Source organism: Furipterus horrens, unplaced genomic scaffold (genome assembly GCF_987537825.1).
Source record: "Furipterus horrens unplaced genomic scaffold, mFurHor1.1.pri manual_scaffold_11, whole genome shotgun sequence".
NCBI classification, from domain to species: Eukaryota; Metazoa; Chordata; class Mammalia; order Chiroptera; family Furipteridae; genus Furipterus; species Furipterus horrens.
Genome location: NW_028327181.1, coordinates 76,484,226 through 76,503,898, shown reverse-complemented (window position 1 = coordinate 76,503,898; position 19,673 = coordinate 76,484,226). Strand labels below are relative to the sequence as shown.

The 19,673-nt window shown below is 34.6% G+C and overlaps 1 protein-coding gene across 1 annotated transcript in view; it reads right to left on the bottom strand.

The window, feature by feature from the left end:
* The window catches only part of SKAP1 (src kinase associated phosphoprotein 1), a 263,400-nt gene that overhangs the window by 236,498 nt on the left and 7,229 nt on the right, over nt 1-19,673 (bottom strand). Inside the window, exon 2 of the mRNA XM_090292391.1 lies at nt 743-848. Coding sequence (XP_090148517.1) covers nt 743-848 — 106 coding nt within the window. The remainder of the gene's footprint in view (nt 1-742; nt 849-19,673) is intronic.

Below are 19,673 nucleotides of genomic sequence, written 5' to 3'. Positions count from 1 at the left end.
ACCACATTTCAAGTAAGAGGTGGTCGAGAAATATATTGTAAAGGATAGTTTTTATTTCTTCCTCCCCCCATTCAGGAGTATGCATCTATCTATCAGATGCTCACATTCTAAAAGGCACAAATTAGGTTAGGGCCTCCTATTAAAAAAAAACCTCAGTGAAAACGCTATCCCAATCCAGTCTGAAACTAAAACATTCCAATATTATCAAAGAATCAACTGGCTAAGTCTGGTTTACATTTTTTGTTAGGAAAGTAGATGTGGAAGTAAAAACAGGATCAAAATCATGAAGAAAATGAATTATCTCACACTGGCCTAACATCTCCCCTTTAGTAACTTGAACAAGCTCAGATGTTTAGCTTTTCATAGGTTTTGTAAAAAAAGTATTCAATAAAGATTAACATAATCCAAAGCTAAAAGCAGAATAATTATCTTAAGATACATAATTATCAAAATATGTCTATTTTGTCAAACTACACTAACTATACTTGCCTACTTTCAATTCAATTCAATATTTATTCAATATTCAATTTAATATTTATTAAGCCTCGTGGGAATGACTAACTTATCTTGCATTTAAGAAATAAATAAATACACAAAAAGATTGATTAAACCTCTATCAAGTATAGAGAACTATGATAGGTAGGTCTTACCTTGTTAATTTATACACTACTAAAGTAGATTTTACTGATTATAAACTGTTTTAAAGCTTATGAAGAAGAATAATGGTACCGTTTATACAAACCTAGTTCTGATTTGCTGAAATCCCCGAAGAATATGGTCTCTGTGGTCCCTTGCAACAGCACTGAGGTTCTCATTCCTCAAATCTTCTGCTAGAAACTCTTCAGCATCTAAAAGAAAAGGGAAGTTCATCATCAGAAAAGAAGTAGCCAGAGAGAAAGAGGAAAACCTGAAGAATTAAGAAACGGGTATTATTTTATCTTTAAAAACTTTAAAGTTGCAGAACAATGTGAATGTACTTAATTCCATAGACCTGTACACTTAATAATGGTTAAAACGGTATATTTTATGTCATGTATATTTTACCAAAATAAAAAATAAATAAAATTTTATTTGTGCCTGTACGTGATACCTTTAGATAATCTAAGGCATTGCTATGAATTTAGAAAGTTAGTGCATATATTAACAAGAATAAAACCATTTTCTAAACTATTTTAAAGGAATATTTAAATAATATCATTGATGGCATAAAATGGACTATCATTTTCATAAACATATAAATATTACAAACAATTCATGAAAGGTCACAGGGCAATAGAAGCTACAAAAAATACCAATAAATAGAGCTGAAATGAAAAGCAGAGCTGAACTGCAAAATCAAGAACAAAAAGGGCAGGCATTTGATGAAGAATTAATTAGCAGATGCATCATCAATGAAAATGACAATGCAACCAAATGAAGGAACCAACATGGAAAGGAAAAATGTGTCCACGAGAAGGAAACTACTATTAGTGTGAGTATACATTATAAAATAGGGACATGGTAGAAATATATAATATGAAAAAAATCAGGTTATGTTGAAAGAAATTGGGGTGGCACCTGTTAAATTTTCAAAGACAAAATACATTGATAATGATTACAATCACCAGACATACTAGGTACATACTTTATTATGCATATATATGTTATCATCCCTAAAAAAGCATATAAATAATATAGTTAAATTTTTGCACTTCCAAAAATAGTGCCTGTAACATGAAACTGTATCATATATACTATTAAGATAATGTTAGAATGTATACAGCTGGGTAACATAAGCACACTTAAAAATCTCTTTTACATTCACACCATTCAATATCACCAAACAAAAAATCCTGTTAGCCACCACCAACATTTTTGATTAGGTATAAAATTCTGAAAATTACACAACTATCAACAACTGAATCTAAAAAATAAAAACAGAATCCAGCTAAGCAAACCAGAATAGGAATAGAATCATAGGTATGGGAATCATTTAGAGGGTTATCAGCTGGGAGTGGGGAGGGGGAGGTATGGGGAAATGGTGTAGGAACTAAGAAGCATTATCGGTTGGTATGAAATAGACAGGGGGATGTTAAGAATAGTATAGGAAAGGGTGAAGCCAAAGAACTTATATGCAGGACCCATGGACATGATATAAGTGGGGTGGGATTTCTGGAGGGAAGGGCATTACTGGACAGAGGGGAGCAAAGGGGAAAAATTGGAACTACTGTAACAACATAATCAATAAAATATACTTTAAAAAAAGTAGAGAAACAAACAAACAAAAATTTCTGAAAGTTAGAATTTTCACAGAGGACCACCATCAATTTCTAAGCCTTGCATCATATCTTTAGTATATGTCATTTAGTGGGTGCCTCTAAGGTCCTATGAAGGCTAAAGAATGAGGAAATGGGAAGTTAAATTAAAAAATAAAAATAGATGGTATCCAAAATTTGATTAATGTAACACACTATATTAATAGAATAAAGAACAAAGAACACATGATGATCATCTCGACAGATACAGAAAAAAGCATTTGACAAAATTCAATGGCTCTTCATGATAAAAATCATTCAACAAGCTAGAAATAGAAGAAAGAATATATAGGAATAAGTTTAACAAAAGAAGCACAAAATTTAAACTCTAAAAACTACAAAATGTTATTGAAAGACATTAAACCTAAATGGAAGGACATCCCATGTTCATAGATGAGAAGACTTACTATTATTAAGATGGCGATATTCCCCAAATTGATCTAAAGATTTAATGCAATCCCTATCAAAATATCAGCTGGTGTTTTGTTTTGTTTGAAGAAATTGACAAGTTGATCCTAAAATTCAGTTGGAAAGTCAAGGAACCCAGAATAACCAAAACAATTTTGAAAAAGAGAACAAATTAGGAGGACTCAGATTTTCTGCTTTCAAAACTTACTAAAGAGCTGTAATCAAGACAATATAGTACTGTCATAAAGATAGGCTTATAGACAAAAGAACAAAATTGAGAATTCAGAAATAAACCCTCACATTTAAAGTCTCTTATTAATTTCTGACAAGGATATCCAGACAATCCAATGGGAAAGAACAGATTAAAAAAAAAAAAAAATCGTGCTGAAACAACAAAATATCCATCTATATGCAAAAGAATAAAATTTGACCCCTACCTCATGCAATATACAAAAATTAACTCAAAATGGACCAAATACCTAAATGTAAAAGCTAAAACTATAAAACTCTTAAAATAAGAGGTATAAATTCTCATGACCTTGGATTAGTCAATAGTTTCTTAGATATGCCCCCAAAAAAACAAGCAACAAAAGAAAAAATACATCACACATCATCAAAATTAAAAACTATTGTGCTTCAAAGAATGCTAACACAAAAGTAGAAAGACAACCCACAGAATGGAAGAAAAGTTTTGCAAATCACATAGCTGATAGGATATTTATATGTAGAATGTCCTACAACTTAATAATAAAAAAACAAATAACCCAATTTAAAAGTGAACAAAGGATCTGAATAGATATTTATCAAAAGAAATGATGCAAATGGCTAATAAAAAACATGAAAAGATGCTCAGCACTAATAGCCATCAGGGAAAAGCAAATCAAAACCTCAATGATACATCAACTGTATACTGAATTGTGTTCTCGAACCCAAAGTCAACCTCCTTCTGTCACCATATATTCTACCTCCCTTCACCTGCTTTCTCTGGTAAACACCATACTGTGGTCTGTGCTTACGAGTTTTTTGTTTGTTTTGTTTGAAACTTATATAATCTTGTTAACAAATGTCACTCCAATAAATTTAATAAAATTTAAAAAACACAATGAGACACCACTTCACACCCACTAGGATGGATACTGTCAAAAACCAGACAACAATGATTATCGTTGAGCATGTAGAAAAACTGGGACCCTCATGCATTACTGATGGGAATGTAAAATGGCACTGGCACTTTGTAAAATATTCTGGCAGTTCCTCAAAAGGTTAAACAGGAAGTTTCCATATGATCCAGCAATTCTACTACTAGATATATAACCAAGAAAAGTGAAAATGGGTGTTTAAATAAAAACTTGTACACAAATATTCATAGCAGCATTATTCTTTAAATTTTTTTTATCTATCTGCCCTGGCTGGTGTGGCTCAGTAGATTGAGCACTGGCCTGTGAACCAAAAGGTCACCAGTTTGATTCCTGGTCAGAGCACATGCTTGGGTTGTGGGCCAGGTCCCTGGTTGGGGGCGTGCAAGAGGCAGCCAACTGGTGTTTCTCTCTCATGTCGATGTTTCTCTCCTTCTCTTTATTTATTTATTTTTAGAGAGAAGGGAAGGGCAGGAGAAAGAAAGGGAGAGCAACATCAGTGTGAGAGAGAAACATCTCTCTCATGTGCCTCCATCAGGGACCAAACCACAACCTAAGCATGTATCCCAACCAGCAACTGAACCAGAGACCTTTCACTTTGTGAGACGATGCCCAATCAACTGGCCAGGGCAGCAGCATTATTATTAACAGCCAATACATGGAAAGAACCCAAATGTCCATCAACTGATGAATGAATAAATACAATGTGGTATGTCTATATAAGGGAATATTATTCAGCAGTAAAAAGAAGTGAAATACTGATATATGCTACAGCATGAAAGAATCTCTGAAATCATTATGCTAAACAAAGGAAGCTGGTTATAAGGACCACACTTACATGCAATACACAGAATAGGCAAATCTATAGGGACAGGAAGTAGATTAATGGATGCTTAGAGTTGTGGGAGTGAATGAGGGAGAGGGATTGAGGGAGTTAGGTTTTCTTTTGGAATGCTGTAAATGTTCCAAAATGTATTGTGCTGATGATTGCACAACTCTATGAATATACTAAAAGCTGTTGAATTATACACTTTAAATGAGTGGATTTTATGGTATGTGAACTATAGCTCAATAAAGTTGATTAAAAAATAAACAAACATCTTTATAACAAAATATAAATAACAACATATCCTTCTGCACTTTCAAAATTTAAAGAAAAACCTCCCTCAAGCACCCAGACAGAAAAAAATAAGTTACCTACAAAGCAACAGAATAAAAATAGCCTCTCTCCAGAATAAGCACCAGAAGATGGAATATTTAGAGTTTTAAAGGAAAACTACTGTGCTCAAGAATTTAAAAAGCCAAGATATTGGTTACACAGAAGTAGACAAAAAAAAAACCATTTTCAAACAGTTACGGCTCTCAATATCTACCACCTTCATTCTTTCCTGAAGAAAAGTCTTTTAAGGATATATTCTGATCAACAGAAAGAGATGGTGATGAGTATCAAAACCACAAAAATAATCTAGGTAATTGTGGTAGGTATGGTTTAAAATTTACAAAAATATCAAATGTAACTCTGTAACCTAAAAATAGGATATACCTTTTACAACTGGAATAGAAAATTTATAAAAATTTACTAAGCACTGGATTATATCAATAATTTCTTAAAAACTAAAAATTAGAACGATCTTATTTTATGACCACAATGAAATAAAAGGAATAGAAAGGAAGAAAAACATGTTAAATTATTCATTTACATAAGGCCAATGGGTACTATTCCATCCCTGACAGTGTAATTAAAGATAACTTAAACTATGATTTTTCAAAATAATAATGTAATGAAAGTAGAATAAAAAGGCTTTTTTAATAGTCAATACAATAAAACAAAGAAAAAAGAGAAACAAGATAGCATAAAAATAGGACTTATAAAATAACATATCACTGATGACAATAATTGTGAAAAGTTACTCTCCTTTTAAAAGCAAAAATTTTTAGATCATGTCAAAACATAAAATTTACCTTAAACAAAATGAAACAAGTTAAAAGAGAGGTGCGCAAAACATTCCTAGGAAAATTTCCTTTAAAAGCAAGCATAGCAATAGTTAATATCAAAGTAGAACTCAAATAAGCCAATATAGTCATTTCATTAGGTACAACCCACAATAGAAATAACCAACTGTTATGTGCTAAATAGCATAGCACTAAAGTATATATAGTGAAAATTGTGAGAAATATAAGTAGAAATTACTAAAAAAATTGTAATGTTACTGTTAGTATTTGACAGGTCAAATGGACAAAAATATATAATTATATAGGCAAATTATGTCTATAGAGATAAAATAATTACACATGTAATTTTAAATTTTTTAGTATCCTCACTTCAAAAAGCACCCAAAAGAGATGACATTAATTTTAATGACAGTTATTTATTTAACTCAACAGATCCAAATATTTTCATTTCAATATGTAATCAATATAAAATTATTGTTGAGATATTTTACCTTTTTTGCATTAAATATTCAAAACCCAATGTGTATTTTACACTTAACATCACATATCAGTTCAGATCAGTCACATTTCAAATGCTTAATAGCCACATGTGGAGAGTGGCCAGTACATTGGGTAGTGCAGATATAGAGAATTTAAATAATACAAATAAAAAGGTAATAGAAGTGAACTAAACTCTGTAGCCTAAAAATAGAATATACTTTTGACAACCAGCATGGAAATTTTATAAAAATTTATTAAGCTCTGTATTACCAAGAAATATTAATAATTTCTTAAGAACTCAAAATTAGAAAGATCTTATTTTATGATCACAGTGAAATAAAACTAGAACTTAATATTAAAAAGAATAAACAAATCCCTCTTCATGCAGACGTTAAAAACACACTCTTACCTATACTGTGGGTCAAAGAAGAAACTCAAAACTATAATTATCACCTATTGAGAAAATAGCCTTTATAAAGCATCATATGATCAGCATTGTACAGAGTGACACATTCAAAGACTCAAATTTTTCCTGTATTAAATAAGAAAAAATGAAAATAAATTCAATAAGCACCAAACTCAAGAAATCAGAAAAGAGCAAGAAAACAAGCCTATGGATACAGGAGGAAGGAAACAATACAGATAAAAGCAGAATTCATAAATCAGAACAGTGATTGTCTAACACTGCTTTCTGGAGTCATAAGCTTCTGATAAGGAAGAAAAGGAGTGGGGGTAGGTCAAGTGAGTGGGACTCTGAGAAACTCCCTCCTTTCCCTTCACTCCCATTTGCTTTAATCACAGGCACTTTTGTGTACTTATACACTAGAATTTCACATAAGAATTTAATTTTGAAAAGGGTTCCACTGCACAACTTAGTGGTTAAAAAAACCACTGAACTTAAAAATAGTGGAAAAAACATATAAACGCTAAGTAAATGTAAGAGCTGGGGATTTTTAGAGGTGAGGGGGAATTCTTATAGATTGATAAACCATTAGCAAATGTAACCAAGGAAAAAGAGAAAGCACAGAAATGAGGCAAAACAAAGGAGAGTAATGACAAATACAAAGAAGTTTAAAAGATAATGAAATATTTCAAAGTGAGATTTCAAGTTTTTTATAATTTTCTTATTTATGCTTCAATGTACAATTTGAGTTTCATAACAGCGAGTATCATTTTTCTCTTTTAAAAGATTATTTTCAAAAATAAAGTTTTATGTAAACAAAATAAAATGTCATGCAAAAAATTTTGAAAATCTCAGTGAAACAGTGTCTGAGAAAAATATAAATTTCTAAAACTGAATTGAGAAGTGGAAAACTAGAATCCTGAATAGGCTAATAATGATTAGGGAGAAAGAAGAAAGGGTTGTAAAACTGTTTTAAAATATTCAGATCCATATAGTTTTATAGATGTCTTTCATAGTATATAAACTATCCCAGAGCATAGAAAAAGAGAGAAAGTTTCTCAAACCATTTGCAAAAAGGAGCATAACCCTGGCTCTAAAAGAACACACAAAAAGAATCAGTTTAGAACCAATATAGATAAAAAATCCTAAATAAAGTACTGATGGGTCAATTCTGGGGAAAGCAATAGCTCCACCCTCTGGACTCCCTGTAGCCCCACCCTGCATATCTTGCAGCCTACTGAGGAGTCATCTGCCTGGGCTGGGGTGTAGAGGTCTAGGCAGACTCAGGGGTGTCAGTGACTGCGTAGTGTGGCTATGGGGCAGAAGCCATTGCCCCCACTTTCCGGTGAACCTGACTGGCACCTCCCCCTCACTGGAGTTCTGCTAGCCCCACTCTTCCAGCCCCAGTGGCACCACCCTCCCCACTCCTGGTGGCTCTGCCCTGTTGAGGTCTGGGCAGAATTCAGGACAGATTCAGTTGTGTGGCTCTGGGGCAGGGGTTACTCCTCTCTCTTTCCCCCAAGCCTGACTAGCAGCTCCCCCTCATGGAAGATCCACTAGCCCAGTGAGTTTCAACGTTTTTCACCTCATGGCACACATAAAACAATTACTAAAATTCTGTGGCACACCAAAAAATATGTTTTTGCTGATCTGACAAAAAAAAAATAGGTATAATTTTGATTGGTTTACAAAATAAAAAAAATAATAATAGTAATTACCTACCTTTTTTGCTCCAATGTGACTTTTTTAAAAAATCAGGTGCCTTGTATATAAAAATTTGTGTTATCAAGAATTAACCAATCAGATGCAAACTTATTATGCGACATGACCAATAAGAAGCAACTCTATTATATGACCTATATATTTACGGTTCAACACAAAGCATTGACACTGAACACCTATTGTTGTGTTGGTTGTTGTCATTTTTTTAATTTGACAATCTAAGAGAAAAGAGGTTAGTGTCTCTGACTAACTAGTCAGGTATTACATGTTTTAAAAATCCTAGTGGCACACTGGTTGAAAATTGCTGCATTAACTTCACCCTCCCAACTTCCAGCAGCCCCACCCTGCTGAGATCTGGCTTAAATGCTCCAATCCAATCACAAGACATTGGGAAGCTGAATGGATAAAAAAATAAGACCCATATATATGCTGACTACAAGAGAGCTACCTCAGAATGAAAGATGCACACAGGTTAAAAGTAAAGGGATGGAAAAAGATATTTCATGCAAATGGAAATTTAAAAAGCTGGGGTCGCAATGCTTATATCTGACAAAATAGACTTTAAAACAAAGGCTATAGTAAGAAACAAAGAAGAATACTACATAACAATAAAGAGAGCAATCCAACAAGAAGATATAACCCTTGTAAACATTTATATATCCAATATAGGCGAACCTAAATATATAAAGCAAATCTTGATCGACATAAAGGGAGAGATCAACAGTAATACAGTCATAGTATGGGTTTTTAACACCCCATTGATATCAATGGGTAGATCTTCCAGACAGAAAATCAACAAGGAAACAGCAGTCATAAATGACACCTTGGATCAGATGGATTTAATTTATATCTTCAGAGCATTTCACCTCAAAGCAGCAAAATATACATTCTTTTCAAGTACACATGAAACATTTTCTAGGATAGCCCATGTTAGGCCAAAAAATGTCTCAATAAATTTAAGAAGATTAAAATTATATTAAGCATCTTTTCTGGTCACAGTGATATGAAACTAGTCATCACTCACACACACACACACACACACAAACAAAGAAAAAAACTGAAAAACACACAAACACATGGAAGCTAAATAACATGTTTCTAAACAATGAATGAGTTAACAATGAGTTCAAGGGAAAAATCAAAAGATACCTTGAAACAAATGAAAATGAGAACAACTCAAAATCTAAGGGACACAGCAAAAGCAGTTCTAAGAGGAAAATACATAGCATTGCAGGCCTACCTCAAGAAACAAAATCTCAAACAATCTAACTTTACACTTAAAGGAACTAGAAGGATAACAACAAACAAAACCCAAAGCGAACAGAAGAAAGAAAGTAATAAAGATCAGAGCAGAAATAAATGAAATAAAGTCTAAAAATACAATACAAAAGATCAATTAAACAAGAGCTGGTTCTTGGAAAAGATAAACAAGATTGACAAACATTTAACCAGACTCATCAAGAAAAAAGGAGAGATGACCATTATGCCATTATGTATTTGTCAAAACCAATAGAAATTTACAACACAAAGAATGAACCTTAATGTATTCAATTTTCAAAAAATCATTTAGGAGGTTGGGGGAACTCAAAAAAGAATGTGAAATAACCTCACTGAAGGGGATGTGGAAAAGGTGCTGCCGTAAGTAACTTTGGAAATAAATAGCGTCTGTAAGAGTAAAGGCAAAAGGAACTGTACATAAATACTGGACTCTAGTCAATAAAGTTGTTTCTCATGGGTGTACAGGCAAACAATTCTTATATTGCTATATGTATATACTTTAATCAAACAATAAATGGATGGTGAATGGTTGGAGCCAGGTTTCTCACTGCTAAGAGTAAAAAGAAGAGGAGCAAGTAGCAAGAACAAAAAGGAGAGGAATATAGAATGAATTAGAGTTGGAGACATCAGTAAGAACTCATATTTAACTTTATATAGACACATACAGTTATATGTAGAATTTTAATAATTATATGTATATGTGTGATTATTATACACATATATTTCTTTGCTTTATTCGCTGACAGAGCCTAAATAAATAACCCCAGGAACAATGAGCACACCTAGCATCCAGATTTTGGTTTCTAATACCAATCTTTACTTAAAGGAACCAAGAATCCTTGGAGAGATGGCTGATTTTAGCACTGGGGCAGGAGCTATACAGGATGAGTCTGGAGCATCTTTTAGTGTGCCAGAAAGTGAGAAAGTGCCCCAAACACACACACACACACACACACACACACACACACACACACACACACTCTGACTGATGGGGCACAGGAACCAAAATAAAGAGCTCCCAATGGTCAAAGCTGGAACAATTTGAGCAACAAAATAAGACAATATTGGATTACAACTCAAAGTATAAAATAAGTACTTATGAGTCCATACTGATAAAAACAAGTAACTAAATAAATCAATAAATGAGGGAATAGAGACAAATCTCCAATGTAGAAGTTCAAATAATTTATGCAAATACTTCACCTTAAAGCAGAGAGAACATAACTTCAACCCCATAAATGTGAGCTGCACATAGAGACATCCTTCCAAAGACTACAGTACTGAAAGAAGGAATAAAGGTAACTTTACAGTGCAGAAATCTGACAAACACTAATCAGTCAGGGGATCAAAGTCAACATTAACAGTTATGATTAATGTTGATAGTATATACCCTTGACATGTGTTGAGAATGACACTTGCCTCTATGATCCTCCTCCCAAAACTCATAGCCCTAGTCTAATCATAAGAAAAACATCAAACAAATGCTAATACAGGGGTATATTCTACAATATATGTGACCAGTGCTCCTCAAAATTGTGAAGGTCATCAAAAATAAGGAAAGTTGGAGAAACAGTCATAGCCAAGAGGAGTCTAAGGAAATTAAATCAAATGAGCTCTCCTGGATAGGATCCTAGGGCAGAAAAAGGACACTAGGTAAAAACAAAGGAAAACAGAGTAAACTACGAACTTCAGTTAATAATGTATCCATATCAATTCATTAATCATACAAATATATCACATGAATATAAAATGTAATAACAGGGGAAACTGAGAGGAAGGGGAAATAGGAGAACTCTATTATTTGCTCAATTTTTCTGTAAATCTAAATTTTAAAAAATGTCTATTAATTTTTTTAAAATTTGGTATATGGTATAATTTTCACATTTCAAGGGGAAAAAAAGGAGGGACTGGTTTAAATTCATTCATTAACTCAAACTTTATTGAGTTCTCCCTAAAGGCCAGTCATGTACCACAATAAAAACCAAAATATTAACCATGGTCATCTCTAGGCAATGGCATTACAAGCATTTTAAAGATCTTTTTCATATTTTCTATATTTTCTAAATACATGTTTTAGAGTATGAAAAATATGTAAAATAAAAATTACTATGCAACCATAAGGTAATATTACTCATAATTTGGATAGATAGACTTTAATTTTTATTCCTCATCCTGATTTCAGTCCATGGTAGTGGGCTGAGTTGGCTCATAGCTGTGAACAGGAAAGGAGACCACCCAGACAGAGAGGAAGTGGGGAATGAAGACAACTCTGTGGGACATGGACAGTGCATTGTCTTCTAGATAATAAATATATGTATTATTGTGAACTTCTACTCCCCTTAATAAATCTTTGTAAGTAAAATAGCCTATGTAATTGCATTTGTATACGAAAATTGTTAAAAGGAAATCAATTGGATGTAATTACCCCCCAATGATGTCACTAAGGACAATTTGATATTTTTATTATGACTTTACTTTTTAAGTTCCATTTCAAATTACTGTTTTGAAAGACTTCCTTTCAAAATACTTTAGGACTAATTTAATGTTAATTTAAGCACTTGTTCCTTCACCTGCAAGTGTCACCTAGTCAGGGGAATAAAATGACACAAAGACAACCTCTTCCATCTGTCTCATTAGTTTTCTTTTTTACTCTGATCTAAAAATACACCCACAGCTTACTAGATGAACCAAGAAAGCATCAATAATCAAGAGAAAGGGCTATGTAAGGTATTACATATCTAGTAATATATATGACTCTCCAATTCATTTTATGAAGCTGGCATGAACTTGATATCAAACCTTGATAAAGATATTAAGAAAAGAAAATTACAGACCAATATATAATACATTTGCCTTTCAATTTAGAAGACAATGCCACTTACAGTGCTTATGATCTGAAGGTGCCTGAGTAAGTAACCCTGCTCAGAAACACACTCCTCACCACTGAACAGGAGAGAGATTTTTAAAAGATCCTTCAATATATCACTTCCTATATTTAACCAAGCTCACCACTCTATCTGGTGGGCTTTCTATTAAGCGATCAACCTTTGAAAAGGTTTATAAGATTTCTGTAAGAGTTCATAGAAGATCTCTTCTAAGAGTTTTATAAGCAAGTCCTGTCATATCAGGATTTCTTAGGCTCCTGCAACTGTAAAGCCCACAGTGAAAACCACCACTAACTGTGCAAGAACACTCTTGAGGCATGTCTAACATCACAGCACTCAATATATATACTTGATGACCTTCACTGATGAGTGAGCAATACTACATGATGTAAATGTCCTCCACCAATGACAAAAGACAAAATGAGAAGCACACCGTAAACATGACACTTTTTCCCTAAAAGCCTTTATTCTTCAACAAATATTTATTGAGTACATATGACGTTCTAATTACTGAAAAAGTGAACAAAATAGATCTTAACTTTATCTTAATAGTTTAGGGTCTAGCAAAGAATACAGACCTAAATAGATGATTAGAATAAATTGAGATGTAAGTTATAATAAGAAAAGTGAGGGGGACAGAGTAGAGGCACAGACCCACAGTAGAGGCACTTCGTCTACAGAGGAAGGTAAGTCAGGGAAGACCTTTCAGAGAACTGATCTTTCACTTGAAACCCCCAAATTAGCAGGCCAAGTATGTATGTTGTGGGTGGAAAGGAGATGGGGAGTTGGTGGAACGAAGAAAAGAATGGCACAAGCATGGAAACATCATGTGCAAAGGTCCTGAGGTGACAGATCTCAGTGAAAGACTGAAAGGATTTCAACTTGGAGAGCAGAACATAAAGGTTAGGGGCAAGAGGGACAGTGGTGAAAGATTATTTTGGAAAGCAGGATTGTAGCAATATACAATATTTTGTACTAAAAGTAATATATAATTGTTTTAAGTTCCATATTTAAAAGGTTAAGCACAGCTCTGGCAAAGATGCATCTTTCTATCATAATTCACAGCTGCCCTAAAACACAGATTCCTCAGCTTCCAGGAAGGTTATTTATTCCAGCAAAGAAGAGTAAGAAAATACGAAAGGAAGACAGAAGAACAAGAGAATAGAGGGTATGTGGAACACTGTAGGCATGATATGATCATCACATCCCTGGGAAACACCACTGCAGACTAGCTGAAAAGATTCTGACTTAGCAGGATGCACCCAAGATCACTAGGTTTTGTAGACTGGTAAAAGTTTCTGACATTCTCCCAAATCTCTGATTCTGTCCATTTATCAGGCTAATCTTCTGGTTGGAGAACGATGTCTTCTGGGTCACGTTTTTCAAACCACTAAACCATAACAGTTGCCTGCATCTGTTTTCTAAGTAATGCTGCTAATACACTAAAAGAAAAAAATATTTAAGTCGGTGTTCCCTAACGGTTGCAAATGTTTTTTTGTTGATATATGTTTTTACAACTCAAAAGTTTGCTTCAATTAACCATCTTTATGGAGGCAGGATGAATGGCCAGTGCTGCTGGAAACAATTCCACCAACCAAAAACCAATCAGAGTGTTCCTAGAGGGGATACTTTGTGAAAGAATTTGAACTACTAAAGCAGAATTCACATTTCTAAAAGAAGATAGCATAAATTTCTGCCTATATTGGCATGATACATTTGATATTTTTGTTTATATGCAAAAAGTTGTTGGCACAGGTTAAATGACTCGCCAAATTAATGCTATGAAGTTTAAATCTGGGCAGTATTTCCGGTTCTCTCTTTAGTAAAAAGAAGTCCCCAAGTATTTGCAAATATTCTTGAAATGTGAATGGTTGTCCTGGCTAAGCATGAGCAGAGAAATATCCATTCTCTCACTGCTGCTGTTTTTATTGTCATTTTACTTCAAAACCCTCCGCTGGCTTCTGCCGTCATTCTTCACCCCATCTCCTAGCCCCCTCCTCTTCTCAAAGCACCTCCAAGTTCATTGGCAGCCCTACTTTCAATGGGAGATGGAGTTGGAGAAGAGAAGGCAGGAGAAGAAAGGAAAGAGAAGTAATTCTGTTCTTTCCCTCTGAGTCCTTCCACTGGTTCTCACCTCCTAACTAGGTGAGGCTCCATTCTTGCTCTCATTCTGGCCCTTTAAATGGCCTCTTCCCTAATCCTTGGAACCCAAACCTGGCTCTCACCCAGCTCCTCACTCCTTTCCCAGCCCTGCCCATTGGAGTTGCTCCTCACAAATACTATCAGAGCTTGGCATTAGGGAACAGGTAGAGAAAGGGTGGACACCCACAGAGTGACCCAGGCTTCAGGACAGAAAGGCTGTCTGGAGTCCCAAGTAGGATGATGGTTCCCCATCATATAGTCCTCTCCTTCAGGTATAACACTCACAAGGTGTTTCTTTGTTTTGTTTTGTTTTGTTTAATGGGCAGGCCTGGGAATCAGCTTTAAAAACTTGGTTCTTTTTCTCATAAAAATACCTATGTAAACATTGGAAAACTATTCATGGATAAAAAAAATAAAAATCTAGGAGCAGATTGCCACTTCAGCGTCATCTTCACTTACATTTTCAATGATATCTAATGTTTTCTTTTCTAAAGAAAAGTGTTTATCTTGTAGACTTTTTATCCTGAACACTCTGAAGGTGTTAAAGCCTTAAAGACTAGACCTCTCCCCTCCAGGTTGGAGATGAATGTAGGGTTCAGTGTTGGGGCATGGATGGAAAAGGCTTGTTGGGATTATGGGATAGAAGAGAGGGGAGACAAAGGAGAAGAGGGACTCCCAGGGGCCTTCTGTTTGGACTGATGTCTGTGGGCTGGGAGTAAAGACCTGTTGGCATCACCCTCAGGATTTGCATGAGTGAACTGCTAACAGTAAGGCGTCCTTTCTAGTAACAAGCTGCGCCTGCTCACCTTGCCGTGCCCCACAAACCATGCTTGCCAAACCACACGATCTCCACCCTGGACATACTAATGGAAAACCACATTTCATTCTAGATATCTGGCTATTCTGAACATTAAATTAAACATCACAACTATCCCTTTAAGTTACAGTTTGCTGTTTTGCAGAAGAAACCAGCATGCTGGCCAATCCAACTTCTACAAAGTCTCATTGATGGCTTCTGGTAGAAACAAGCGACTATCATATTTCTGATTCCTTGTCACTCTAACACTGAAGCTATCAGACCATTAGGACGCCTGCAGTCTACTCATAAATATCTCACTAAAATCAAACGTCTAACACTTTAGTGTTTCATTTTCCTGCCCTGGTAATGGAAGGCTTCCTGGAACTCTTTTTCTTTTTTTCATACCAATTAAATCAAATTATCATAATAGGGGAAAATAACTTCCAGTTTGTTTTGAACTTGTTTTAAACTTTGCATGTTCTGGATATGGCTTACTTCAATCGCCTAATTGTTTCTGCCCCATGACCCAAGAAATACGTGGTGTTTGTGTTTTTAGTTCTCCTACATCCTGTAAGGGAGAAAAATTACAATACCTACATACTCACAGCACAGAGGAAAAGAAAACCCAGAAACTAAAACATAGAGAGTACTTTAGATTAAGTTTTAACTAGTGGCCAGACTAAAAATCTAGGATTAACACTTCCGCAGTCTTTATTTGGTAGTCTAAGAATCTATCCTATAGAAATGTTTGCATATGTACACAAAAATGAACATACAGATATGTTCCCTACAGCACTGCATAAATATAAAAACTTTGGAAACAACCTAAACATCCACCAATAGGAGAATAGTTAAATAAAATTTTAAATACTGTGAAGCAGTATAAACATATAGATGAATAAATTCACATGGAAAAATATTCAACACTGCTGTTTAAAACTCAAGTTGTCCATATATTTCTATCTTGTGCAATTATTCTAAAATAAAAATATATTCATTAATTATTTCTGTAATTAAAAATAAAATACATGGACCATAATGTCCACGAGAATGTCTAAAAATAAAAAGACTGCAATACCAAGTGTTAGTGAGGGTATGGAACTCTCTTACACTGCTGGTGGGAATGTAAAATAGGTACAATTGCTCTGGAAAACTGTTCGGAGTTTCTAATAAGATTAAACACATGCCTATCCTATGACCCAGTAATTCTCTTCCTAGATATTTGTCCAAGAGAAATGAGTGCTCATATTCACAAAACATGTTCCTCAAGAGTGCTCATAGCAGCTGTATTCATGATAACCCCGAACTGAAAAACCCAACGTCCATCAGCAGAAGAGTAGATAAACAAACTGCAGGATATTCACACAATGGAATACTACTCAGAAAAAAGGATAAGATAAAACTGATACACAGAACAACACAGATAACTCTAAAAAACATTATGCTTGAGAACAGACAAAAAAGAGATCATACTGATTGTGTGAAGTTCCAGAACTGGAAAGGAAAGTTTCTAGGATAACAGTAATGTTTATGTTTTGATCTGGGCAGTGGTCACACAGGTATATACATATACTGAAATCATCCTGTTGTAACGTTTAAGATTTGTGCACTTCATGTACATAAATCATAGCTTAATAAATATACAAGGAAAGAAGGAAGGAAGGAAGGGAGAGAGGGAAGGAGAGAGAAAATGATGGATGACGAGGCTCACAAAACAAGCTATCAGAAAGAAAAACTATTTTAAAAGAAGTATAATTTTAAGGAGGTTTATTTACAATGCAGTTAACAGATATTTTCGGTAGCCAAGTACCCCAGCATACTTCTCACACTGGATTATGAGTACTTTATTCTATGATAATTCAATTACAATATTGATTCAAGTAATTATAAGTATGTGGCACTGAATACATTTTAGCAAAGCTCCTATTTTGTGAATAAAAACTTTTATTTCTCTATAACATACTAGTATTAGAACGTCAACAATGTTAGGAGGAGACCCTAGATGAGAACTAAAGCCATCAGCTGCAGGAAGAATTGCTCTCTGGATCTAAGACCACTAGGTTCATGAGACCACATTCATCCTGTCTTCCATGAAAAGCTGAATAGTAAAATTAAACAGTGGAACTCAAAGACTCCAAACCTGAAAAGCCATCTGTTATAATCACCTAACCTAGAATGCAGCACTGACAAACCGGAAAAGCAAGCAATGAACTTGGAAACACAAGGGAAATAAATATGAATAAATGTAGCAGAAATTATAGGATTTCTGTAAGGTGTAATGGTTTATAACATGAAAAAATTAGATCTATGATAGTTATGTCAATATGTTAAGATTCTCAGATGATGGTAAAACTTGAAACTTACCTATTTTCCCTATATTTAAAATGATTAAAAGTGGTTAAGTATTGCACTTATGTAATGAGGTAAAATGCTATTATCTTAATAGCTAGCACTGGAATTCCTCTCAGAGAGAGAACTGTCATTGTTTGGAAAGGTAACTTGCTTCTCTGTGTGAGGGTGTTGGTGGGAACCTAAACAACTAAACAGATAAATAAACTGTCTTTTCATAAGACAAGAGAAAAAATATTTTTTTAAAAATTTTGCTCCAGATAGGATAAAGAGAGAAAGTGTCGGTGAGAAGGCATAAGGTTGGGAACCACACCAGGTAAAGGGCCAGAGGGTACTCTCTGATGACTGCAGTGGCAAAGGGCATGTAGGAATAGGAATGTCTCATGTTCAAATTGAAATCATTTGCATTACTGCAATGTAAACCCCTCCTGCCTCACCCTGTGTCCCCTGAATCTCTAGAGATGTCTTCTATACTCACAGGGGCTTCATGTGGGTAGGGTGGAATTCAAGGACAATGATATGTCTAGGCCACGGTTTTTCAAGCTTGGCACAACTAACATTTAGGGCAGGATAATTCTTTGTTGTAGAGATTGTCCTATGCATCGTAGGAAGTTTATCAGCATCCCTGGCCTCTATCCACTAGATGCCAGTAGTACCTTCCCCAGTTGTGACAATGAAAAATGTCTCCATGTGCTGCCAAAAGTCCCTGGAGAAACAAAATCATCCCAGTTGGGAAGCACTAATTTAGGTCTGTACAACCCAGGACAGAGAAAGCATGTGTGGAAGCAGGGAAGCCTAGAAGGAAAGGTGACCTTGAGTGTGCTCCTTGAGAATTACCCAGATCTTGAGGAAATATTTGGGCTTCCACAGAGAGTAGATCTTACCTAGAGATCAAAAAGCCTGGGCAGTCCATCTAATATGTAGGCTATACCCACAATGAAGCTCAAATGCTTCTACCATTTTTTAATTTTAATTTTTTAAAAGATTTTATTTATTTATTTAGAGAGAGAGGGGAAGGGAGGGAAAAAGAGAGGGAGAGAAACATTGATTGGTTGCCTCTCACATGAGCCCCAACCCAGGACCAGGCCCACAACCCAGGCATGTGCCCTGACTGGGAATCAAACTGGTGATGTTTTGCTTTGCAGAATGATGCCCAACCAACTGAGCCACGCAGGCCAGAGCAACTTCTACCATTTTTAAAAATTAGCAAATAAAAAATTATTTTAACTGCGAGTTTTACAAAAAAACACACACAACATAAAAGCATTCTACAACAAGCTAAAAAATACAAATCTTTATAAGTTAGTCATGAAGCTAACTTCTCTCCTTCCTCCATAAATTTCTCCTAGAAATAATTACTGGACTTTGACCTAAGGAAGAAAGGAAATAGAGAGGACCCTCAAAGAACCCCTGCAAATCCCCCCTAATTTAGAGAAGCACCAACAACACAAAAGGCCATGTCTAGAAGTTCTCAAAGAAAAAAAATTTTTTTAATTTTATTTACCAAACACTTAATGGTTTTTAATACATTCCAGATACTATTCTAAATTATTTTCAAATGTTTATTCCTTTAGTCTTCATATACATTCTATGAGATAGGTACTATTATTCGTTCCTCTTTACAGATGAGGAAACTGAGATTCAAAGTCAGACAGGTAGTAAGAAAGTGACAGAATCAAGGTTTGAAGCTATACAAACTTAACACACAGAAAATATGCAGGACCTATGAGAAAACACTGAAGTTCAAAAAGAAAAGACCATCCTGAAGAGCTAAACAAAATTCCTCCCTCTGAAGTAAATTTATTATTAAAGACCAGAAATGTT